This window comes from Triticum urartu, chromosome 5A (genome assembly GCF_056163025.1).
Source record: "Triticum urartu cultivar PI428250 chromosome 5A, HENAU_Tu73, whole genome shotgun sequence".
NCBI classification, from domain to species: Eukaryota; Viridiplantae; Streptophyta; class Magnoliopsida; order Poales; family Poaceae; genus Triticum; species Triticum urartu.
In genome coordinates this window covers 670,369,133-670,379,547 of record NC_141877.1, presented here as the reverse complement: position 1 = coordinate 670,379,547, position 10,415 = coordinate 670,369,133, and the positions used below count along the sequence as shown (strand labels likewise).

General features: G+C 57.7%; 1 protein-coding gene across 1 annotated transcript; it reads right to left on the bottom strand.

Moving 5' to 3' along the window:
* Positions 1 to 8,638: 8,638 nt before the first annotated feature.
* On the bottom strand, positions 8,639 to 9,388 carry LOC147973952 (uncharacterized). The gene has a single exon (XM_087524848.1). The coding sequence runs from the start codon at positions 9,386 to 9,388 to the stop codon at positions 8,639 to 8,641; it is 750 nt and encodes a 249-aa protein (XP_087380974.1).
* Between the last annotated feature and the right edge of the window lie 1,027 nt (positions 9,389 to 10,415).

Genomic DNA, 10,415 nt, shown 5'->3' with positions numbered 1-10,415 from the left:
CCGACGCGTCCGTTTCCCCCCTCCAGGTGCCGGCGGCGGCGCCATCCATGAGGGGGGCCACACCCCGGAGACGTGTGCCGCCTCTTCGGACATGCCACAACACCGTACGCATGTATGAGGGCCCGGTGCGACGCTTCGGTGGCATTGCTACCCCCCCTCCCCAGGGCCCCCGTCCCGCCTAACCCTGGAGCGGTTGACCACGAGATCTAGCCCTTTGACTTTCCACGAAACAGTTTTGACCAGTGAACCTCTCCACCCGGTTTTATCACGTCAGCCCATAGGAACACCTGGGAGCAACATCCGGGCCAGACCCACAGCTACATCCCCTCCGTGTAGACCCGACGCGTCCGTTTCCCCCCTCTAGGTGCAGGCGGCGGCGCCATCCGTGAGGGGGGCACACCCTAGAGGCACGTGTCAGGCGTTTGCAACCGCCACAACACTTCCAGACTTGTGAGAGGCCGCCTACGCAAGATTTGGCGGCATGCTAGCCCCCGGAGGCCGCCGGCCACAGTCGTAGACGCGCGAAGAGCAATCCGCTTAGTGGGAAGTGTTCAGATACTTCTCCATCACGAAAAATTATGAAAAATTACCATCGGTCCGATAGCACATGTGCCCACGTCGTGTGAAAAACTCATGATTTTATCGCGCTCCGAGTATTTAATAATATTCACGCCGCATCGTTACCGCACAACGTCTACTACCGTGTCATCGCCGTCCGTGAGGGAGGGCCACACCCCGGAGACGTGTGCCGCCTCTTCGGACATGCCACCACACCACCCCGCATGTATGAGGGCCCGGTGCGACGCTCCGGTGGCATTGCTACCCCCAGGGCCCCCGTCCCGCCTAACCCTATAGCGTTTGACCACGGGATCTAGCCCTTTGACTTTGCACGGACGGACTTTGACCAGTGGACCTCTCCACCCGGTTGTGTTAGGTCAGCCCATAGGAACACTTTGGAGCAACATCCGGGCCAGACCCACAGCAAGATCCCCTCCGTGTAGACCCGACGCGTCCGTTTCCCTCCTCCAGGTGCCGGCGGTGGCGTCGTCCGTGAGGGGGGCCAAACCCCGGAGACGCGTGCGACCTCTTCGGACATGCCACCGCACCACACCGCATGTATGAGGGGCCGGTGCGAAGCTCCGGTGGCATTGCTACCCCCCAGGGCCCCCGTCCCGCCTAACCCTGGAGCGGTTGACCACGATATCTAACACTCTGACTTCCCACGGACGGGCTTTGAACAGTGGACCTCTCCACGCGGTTGTGTCAGGTCAGCACAAAGGGACACCTGGGAGAAACATCCGGGCCAAACCCACAGCTACATCCCCTCCGTGTAGACCCGACGCGTCCATTTCCCCCCTCCAGGTGCCGGCAGCGGCGCCGTCCGTGAGGGGGGCCACGTCCCGGAGACGCGTGCCGCCTCTTCAGACATGCCACAGCACCACCCCGCATGTATGAGGGGCCGGTGCGACGCTCCGGTGGCATTGCTACCCTCCCAGGGCCCCCGTCCCACCTAACCCTGGAGCGGTTGACCACGAGATCTAGCACTTTGACTTCCCGTGGACGGGCTTTGACCAGTGGACCTCTCCACCAGGTTGTGTCAACACAGCCCAGAGGGACACCTGGGAGCAACATCCGGGCCAAACCCACAGCTACATCCCCTCTGTGTAGACCCGACGCGTCCGTATCCCCCCTCCAGGTGCCGGTGGCGGCGCCATCCATGAGGGGGGCCACACCCCGGAGACGTGTGCCGCCTCTTCGGACATGCCACAACACCGTACGGCATGTATGAAGGCCCGATGCGACGGTCCGGTGGCATTGCTACCCCCCCCAGGGCCCCCGTCCCGCCTAATCCTGGAGCGGTTGACCACGAGATCTAGCCCTTTGACTTTCCACGAACGGGTTTTGACCAGTGGACCTCTCCACCCGGTTTTATCACGTCAGCCCATAGGAACACCTGGGAGCAACATCCGGGCCAGACCCACAGCTACATCCCCTCCGTGTAGACCCGACGCGTCCATTTCCCCCCTCCAGGTGCAGGCGGCGGCGCCATCCGTGAGGGGGGCACACCCCGGAGGCACGTGTCAGGCGTTTGCAACCGCCACAACACTTCCAGACTTGTGAGAGGCCGCCTGCGCAAGATTTGGCGGCATGCTAGCCCCCGGAGGCCGCCGGCCACAGTCGTAGACGCGCGAAGAGCAATCCGCTTAGAGGGAAGTGTTCAGATACTTCTCCATCACGAAAAATTATGAAAAATTACCATCGGTCCGATAGCACATGTGCCCACGTCGTGTGAAAAACTCATGATTTTATCGCGCTCCGAGTATTTAATAATATTCACGCCGCATCGTTACCGCACAACGTCTACTACCGTGTCATCGTCGTCCGTGAGGGAGGGCCACACCCCGGAGACGTGTGCCGCCTCTTCGGACATGCCACCACACCACCCCGCATGTATGAGGGCCCGGTGCGACGCTTCGGTGGCATTGCTACCCCCCAGGGGCCCCGTCCCTCCTAACCCTATAGTGTTTGACCACGGGATCTAGCCCTTTGACTTTGCACGGACGGACTTTGACCAGTGGACCTCTCCACCCGGTTGTGTTAGGTCAGCCCATAGGAACACTTTGGAGCAACATCCGGGCCAGACCCACAGCAAGATCCCCTCCGTGTAGACCTGACGCGTCCGTTTCCCTCCTTCAGGTGCCGGCGGTGGCGTCGTCCGTGAGGGGGGCCAAACCCCGGAGACCCGTGCGACCTCTTCGGACATGCCACCGCAGCACACCGCATGTATGAGGGGCCGGTGCGAAGCTCAGGTGGCATTGCTACCCCCCAGGGCCCCCGTCCCGCCTAACCCTGGAGCGGTTGACCACGATATCTAACCCTCTGACTTCCCACGGACGGGCTTTGAACAGTGGACCTCTCCACGCGGTTGTGTCAGGTCAGCACAAAGGGACACCTGGGAGCAACATCCGGGCCAAACCCACAGCTACATCGCCTCCGTGTAGACCCGACTCGTCCATTTCCCCCCTCCAGGTGCCGGCAGCGGCGCCGTCCGTGAGGGGGGCCACGTCCCGGAGACGCGTGCCGCCTCTTCAGACATGCCACAACACCACCCCGCATGTATGAGGGGCCGGTGCGACGCTCCGGTGGCATTGCTACCCTCCCAGGGCCCCCGTCCCACCTAACCCTGGAGCGGTTGACCACGAGATCTAGCACTTTGACTTCCCGTGGACGGGCTTTGACCAGTGGACCTCTCCACCAGGTTGTGTCAACACAGCCCAGAGGGACACCTGGGAGCAACATCCGGGCCAAACCCACAGCTACATCCCCTCTGTGTAGACCCGACGCGTCCGTATCCCCCCTCCAGGTGCCGGCGGCGGCGCCATCCATGAGGGGGGCCACACCCCGGAGACGTGTGCCGCCTCTTCGGACATGCCACAACACCGTACGGCATGTATGAAGGCCCGATGCGACGGTCCGGTGGCATTGCTACCCCCCCCCCCAGGGCCCCCGTCCCGCCTAATCCTGGAGCGGTTGACCACGAGATCTAGCCCTTTGACTTTCCACGAACGAGTTTTGACCAGTGGACCTCTCCACCCGGTTTTATCACGTCAGCCCATAGGAACACCTGGGAGCAACATCCGGGCCAGACCCACAGCTACATCCCCTCTGTGTAGACCCGACGCGTCCGTTTCCCCCCTCCAGGTGCAGGCGGCGGCGCCATCCGTGAGGGGGGCACACCCCGGAGACACGTGTCAGGTGTTTGCAACCGCCACAACACTTCCAGACTTGTGAGAGGCCGCCTACGCAAGATTTGGCGGCATGCTAGCCCCCGGAGGCCGCCGGCCACAGTCGTAGACGCGCGAAGAGGAATCCGCTTAGAGGGAAGTGTTCAGATACTTCTCCATCACGAAAAATTCTGAAAAATTACCATCGGTCCGATAGCACATGTGCCCACGTCGTGTGAAAAACTCGTGATTTTATCGCGCTCCGAGTATTTAATAATATTCACGCCGCATCGTTACCGCACAACGTCTACTACCGTGTCATCGCCGTCCGTGAGGGAGGGCCACACCCCGGAGACGCGTGCCGCCTCTTCAGACATGCCACCACACCACCCCGCATGTATGAGGGCCCGGTGCGACGCTCCGGTGGCATTGCTACCCCCCAGGGACCCCGTCCCGCCTAACCCTATAGCGTTTGACCACGGGATCTAGCCCTTTGACTTTGCACGGACGGGATTTGACCAGTGGACCTCTCCACCCGGTTGTGTTAGGTCAGCCCATAGGAACACTTTGGAGCAACATCCGGGCCAGACCCACAGCAAGATCCCCTCCGTGTAGACCCGACGCATCCGTTTCCCTCCTCCAGGTGCCGGCGGTGGCGTCGTCCGTGAGGGGGGCCAAACCCCGGAGACGCGTGCGACCTCTTCGGACATGCCACCGCACCACACCGCATGTATGAGGGGCCGGTGCGAAGCTCCGGTGGCATTGCTACCCCCAGGGCCCCCGTCCCGCCTAACCCTGGAGCGGTTGACCACGATATCTAACACTCTGACTTCCCACGGATGGGCTTTGAACAGTGGACCTCTCCACCCGGTTGTGTTAGGACAGCTCAGAGGGACACCTGGGAGCAACATCCGGGCCAAACCGACTGCTACATCCCCTCCGTGTAGACCCGATGCGTCCGTTTTCCCCCTCCAGGAGCCGCCGGCGGCGCCGTCCGTTAGGGGGGCCACACCCCGGAGATGCGTGTCGGGCGTTTGCAACCGCCACAACACTTACAGACTTGTGAGAGGCAGCCTACGCAAGATTTGACGGCATGCTAGCCCCCGGAGGCCGCCGGCCACAGTCGTAGACGCGCGAAGAGCAATCCGCGTAGAGGGAAGTGTTCAGATACTTCTCCATCATGAAAAATTATGAAAAAATACCATCGGTCCTATAGCACATGTGCCCACGTCCTGTAAAAAACTCATGATTTTATCGCGCTTCGAGTATTTAATAATATTCACACCGCATCGTTACCGCAGAACGTCTTCTACCGTGTCATCGCCGTCCGTGAGGGGGGCCACACCCCGGAGACGCGTGTCGCCTCTTCGGACATGCCACCACACCACCCCGCGTGTATGAGGGCCCGGTGCGACGCTCCGGTGGCATTGCTACGCCCCCAGGGCCCCCGTCCCGCCTAACCCTATAGCGTTTGACCACGGGATCTGGCCCTTTGACTTTGCACGGACGGGATTTGAACAGTGGACCTCTCCACCCGGTTGTGTTAGGTCAGCCCATAGGAACACTTTGGAGCAACATCCAGGCTAGACCCACAGCAAGATCCCCTCCGTGTACACCCGACGCGTCCGTTTCCCCCTCCAGGTGCCGGCGGTGGCGTCGTCCGTGAGGGGGGCCAAACCCCGGAGACGCGTGTCGCCTCTTCGGACATGCCACCACACCACCCCGCTTGTATGAGGGGCCGGTGCGACGCTCCGGTGGCATTGCTACCCCCCTAGGGCCACCGTCCCGCCTAACCCTAGAGCGGTTGACCACGAGATCTAGCCCTTTGACTTTCCATGGATGGGCTTTGAACAGTGGACCTCTCCACCCGGTTGTGTCAGGTTAGCTCAGAGGGACACCTGGGAGAAATATCCGTGCCAAACCGACAGCTACATCCCCTCCGTGTAGACCCGATGCGTCCGTTTTCCCCCTCCAGGTGCTGGCGGCGGCACCGTCCGTTAGGCCCGGATGTGTGCCGCCTCTTCTAACATGCCACAACACCACCCGGTTGTGGTAGGTCATCCCATAGAAACACTTGGGAGCAACGTCCCCTCCATATAGACCCGATGCGGCTCTTTCCGCCCTCCAGATGCTGGCGGCGGCGCCGTCCGTGAGGGGGGCACACCGCGGACATCAGGGGGTCACACTCCGGAGACGGGTGCCGGGCGTTTGCAACCGCCACTAAACTTTTGTCGCATAGCTGTTTTTGATTTTAATAAAATATAAGGACCTATATTCAAAAGAACATGACGACACGGTATTAATGTGCTCGAAAAAAATACAAACTATATATATATTCATAATCTATGGAAAAAATTACAAACTACATATATATTCATATAATACATAAAAAAGCATAAAACATATTAAAAAAGCATAAAAACATGTGTAAAAAAGCATAAAAACATATGAAAAAACGCATGTAAAAATATATATAGCTATGCCGTCGGCATAGAAACGGCAGGGTTTTGGGAGGCGCCGTGCCGCGGATCGGTGACGTGGCACCTATGCCGATGGCTGCCGTCGGCATACCTACGCCGCGGATCGGTGACGTGGCATGCGGAGATATGCCGACGACCGCCCGTCCCGACCGTCGGCATAGGGTTGATGGCGTTAGCCGCCAGTCACGGGCGGGGTCGCCGGGCCCACAGGTATGCCGACGGCTGCTGTCGGCATGTCTGAATCTACAGCAACGACCGTTCTGTGCCGATGGCTGCCGTCGGCATAGCTCCATGTAAGCCGACGGCCAGGGCAGGCCGACGGCCAGGAATGGGCTGTCGGCATATCTCAAACTAGGCCGACGGCAGCCGTAGGCATAGGTTTGGCCGTCGGGGTAGGACCGTTTCCGGTAGTGACTATGGCTCGTAAGGATATCAAACCTCTGCATATACACAAATTTTGTGTGGAATGAAGAGATTTGTACACTTTGTTTTGCTGTGACAAGTAATGTGTGGAGTAATTAACTGTATGGAATAATACGTACCAAGATGGGCTCATTTGGAGCGGCCTCCACTTTACGGGTTTTTCTAGCTGATGAGTAGATGGGGGTAATATCAGATTTTTGTGTGAGCTGATTAAACAGGAGAGATCACCTCGAGGATCAGTACGTGAGGACTTGCAGGAAAGCCTTGCTCCTCGAGGATTCCCCTTGGCGTGCCTGCCAGAGGGAAACAAGATTCATGATTTCTCGAAGATGCATGTATCATAGAACGATGAAGGAAGGTGCTGCTGCTCAGCTGCGAGAGAAGTCTACCCGTGGCGTCTCCCCGGCGGCTCGCCGGCCGAGGTGGCGGGCTGAGGCGATGTCTTCAGTGCCCGTGCTCCATCATCACCAGATCGAAGCATCCCCGAACAGAACACCACTGTCGGCTGTGCCGCCTCCCGCCCTCCCCTGCTCCCGAAGTCCACCGGCCCTCCCCCGCCTGACTCTGCTCCTTGGCTCGGTCGCTCATCACCAATGGGTGGAGGAAGATGCCATTGGTGGCGAGTCTGCCCTATACAGGAGGCGCTCCAGATCCGGCCGCGAGCCGTGGATCCCCCATTGGCCGCGTGATAGAGGGGGCGGGGCTGCTCGTGGAACTGGATCTGGTCATAGCCCGGCCCGTGTAGGGCACTGCTCCTTCCGGATCTGCAGCCATCTCCTTAGCTGCGGTGGCGGCGCATAATCGAGGGGAGAGGGACGCTAATTACTGCCTAACCCGAAGAGAGATATTTAACCAACAAGGCAATAACAAGCACGAGCAACTGAAAATTAGCGATCCTCGTTAGGAGGTTTTGCGGGGCTAAGTTAGACGTGTGTTCGGCACATGGTACCAACAACAACCGCATATTTTAATTGCTGGTCGTTATAGGCCTAATCTCTAGTAGATATGCTGCGAGAGGCGATGGTAAGCATCATGTCCTAGATGACCAAGGCGATGGTGCCAAACGTCGTGAGGGGCGGCGAGCGTGGCGAGGGCGCGAGGTGGTGAAGGACATGCGAACGTGTAAAGCTCCCCCGTACTATTGCACCAAAGAATCTCTCACCGGGAATGAAGGTCCTTCACAGAGAAACCAAAGGGGTCAAAAGCGACGATGCAATGATTATCAGTAGTGAATTGACCAACAGAAATAAGATTTTTCATGATACGGGGTGTGACCAATACATGGCGTAAATCAAGTGGTCTGTTAGGGAAGCGAGAAGGAAGTGAAGAATGGCCAGATGTGGTGACGGGGATGGCTGGACCGTCGCCGACAACAACGTGACGATATATAGGATGGGGGAGAGAGAGAGAGGATAGGATACCGGCATCAGAGGAGAGGTGGGGCGGTCATGCCGCTACCCATGACACACTCAAAGGCGGGCTGCTATAGCATCATGTTGGTGAAGTGTTGAGCGAGAGCAGCGGTGTCCCATGTTGGTGTCGGGGTCATTGGTGCAACGTAGGGTAGGACAGCGCCATAGGGAGCGGCACCGTACGGGGTTGTACCATAGCTGTCGTAGGGCACACCAAGAGCAGCCAGAGGGGCGGGCATGTAGGCGTGGGCGCGATATCTTGGACCTCGTCCAAGGATGCTGCCGGTGTTGTTGGAGCGGGACTGCATGGGCCACATCTAGATGGTGCCAGTCCAAGGGTTGAACGGCATCGGCATGGGAGGAGCACCACCGGCGGCCTTCTAGCCCTTGTTCTTGCCTTTCCCCTTGCCGTAGCCGGTGACGTGGGGGTTGTGGGAGGAGGTAGGAGGCCGCCACGGCTGACCACCGCCGCCAGCACCTGGAGGAGCGCCGCTGCCGGAGGACGAGCCACCACCATTGGGAGGAGCGGGGATGGGCCCCTGGCGGTGTACAAGGCGGAGGCCGAGGTGCTGTTGGAGCGCTGAGACACCTTCGTCTCCTAGAGGAGCAACATGTTGCGGAAGGTGAGGAAGGATGGGAACAGCGTGAGGAGTGGAGTGATGTCGGTGACGCTGTCGAAGCGCTCGTGAATGCCCTTGATGATGTTGGTGACGAGTTCCACGTCGGAGACGGGCGCGCCGACCTCGGCAAGGGCGTCCGCGTCCGTCTTTTGCGGGTGAAGGTAATCGGCAATGGACCGATCCTCCTGCTTGATGCCATGGAACTCCTCGGCGAGATAAATCTCGCGGATCTTCTTGTTGTCGTTGAAGAGCTCGAGGACGGAGGTCCAGACCTTGTACGCTGTGGCGGTGGTAGGGTCGGTAGACATGATGAGGTCAACGATGTCCATGGCCATCGAGCCATAGAGCCAGCGAAGCACCATGACATCGAGGCGGAGCCATGTGGGGTCGGTGGAGTGCATCTCGGTGGTGAGATTGTCCTCGACGGCGTAGGTGGTGACGGCGATGGTGAAGAAGTTCCTCCACTTGGGGAAGACGGTGCTCTTGAAATCGAGGACGACGGGGATGAGGGAGCGGATGCTCTGGACGGTGGTGGCCTGCGCCCAAAGAGCAGTGTTGGGACGAGGAGGGGTCTCGGGGGGGCACCATGGGAGGAGAGGGAGATGGGGTCCATCGGCGCGAGGGTTGAGGCCCACGGTGCTAGGGTTGGAGAAGGGCGGAAGCGTGAGGATGTTTAGGCTGATACCATGAAAGACCTTAGGAATATTTGCCACACTTGGCTTTTCCATTGCATGTTAATATATAGACATATTTAAAAATCCTAACCATAACATGAAAATCACAAAAATATCGATACTCGTCAATTTAGGAAATTAGGAGATATGTCATGATACCTGACATATTAGTCCAACAGAATTGATGTTGGGCACATGGGCATATGTGGATCTCTACGAGGACTACTTTGCCCCTAATGCGCCGTTCAATTCTTTTCTCGATGTTCATTGGATGCAGCGACCATTGTTCTTGTGTATCATGCAAGGGGTTAGGTCTTATGATGATCACTTCAATTTGATGAAGATAGAGTTCTCTGGTCTCTCCGAGTGCATGGCTTCTATCAGGATAATTGTGTAGGCACAACCGCAAATTCATGGGATGAATAGCTCTAGATATCTGAGAGCACGTGCCTAAAGGCAATGGTTAGATTTTCTACTACAGCGGTCAAGCTGTTGAACCTGAGAACTTGACAGAACCAAATGCCAAAGACACAACTAGGCTCATGGCACTTGGAGAATCAAGAGAGTTCCTAGGTATGTTCGGATCCCAAGATTGCATGCACTAAAAATTGAAGAACTGCATATATACTGGACAAACAAAATACTAGGGCCATCGCAAAATTCCTACCATCATTATTGAGGCATATGCATTCAAAGACCACAGGATTTGGCACTCTTTCTTTGACATGACAGGATATCACAAGTCAACAATGACATCAACGTGATGCGGCGGTCTCCATTATTTGAAAGATTATGTGCGGGCAAAGATCCTACATGTGGTGAATGGAGAAGGGTAAACGAAAGATGGCCTAGCTTGCTTCGAACAAGAAGATCATTCCGAAAAATATGCGAGGCATGGGTTTTAGAGACATGAGAACTTTGAATTAGGCTCTTCTAGCCAAGCAAGCTTGGGGATTAATTCAGAATCTGGATAATCTTGTGGCACGACTACACAAGGACAAGTATTACCTCAACGAGAACTTGGTTTTTTCTTTGAACACAGTACAGACGCAAGCGCTCATATAAACGCGCATACACTCAC

What these genes read in the sequence shown, in the direction of transcription:
- LOC147973952 (XM_087524848.1), bottom strand. Translation starts at nt 9,388, where the DNA reads ATGGAAAAGCCAAGTGTGGCAAATATTCCTAAGGTCTTTCATGGTATC.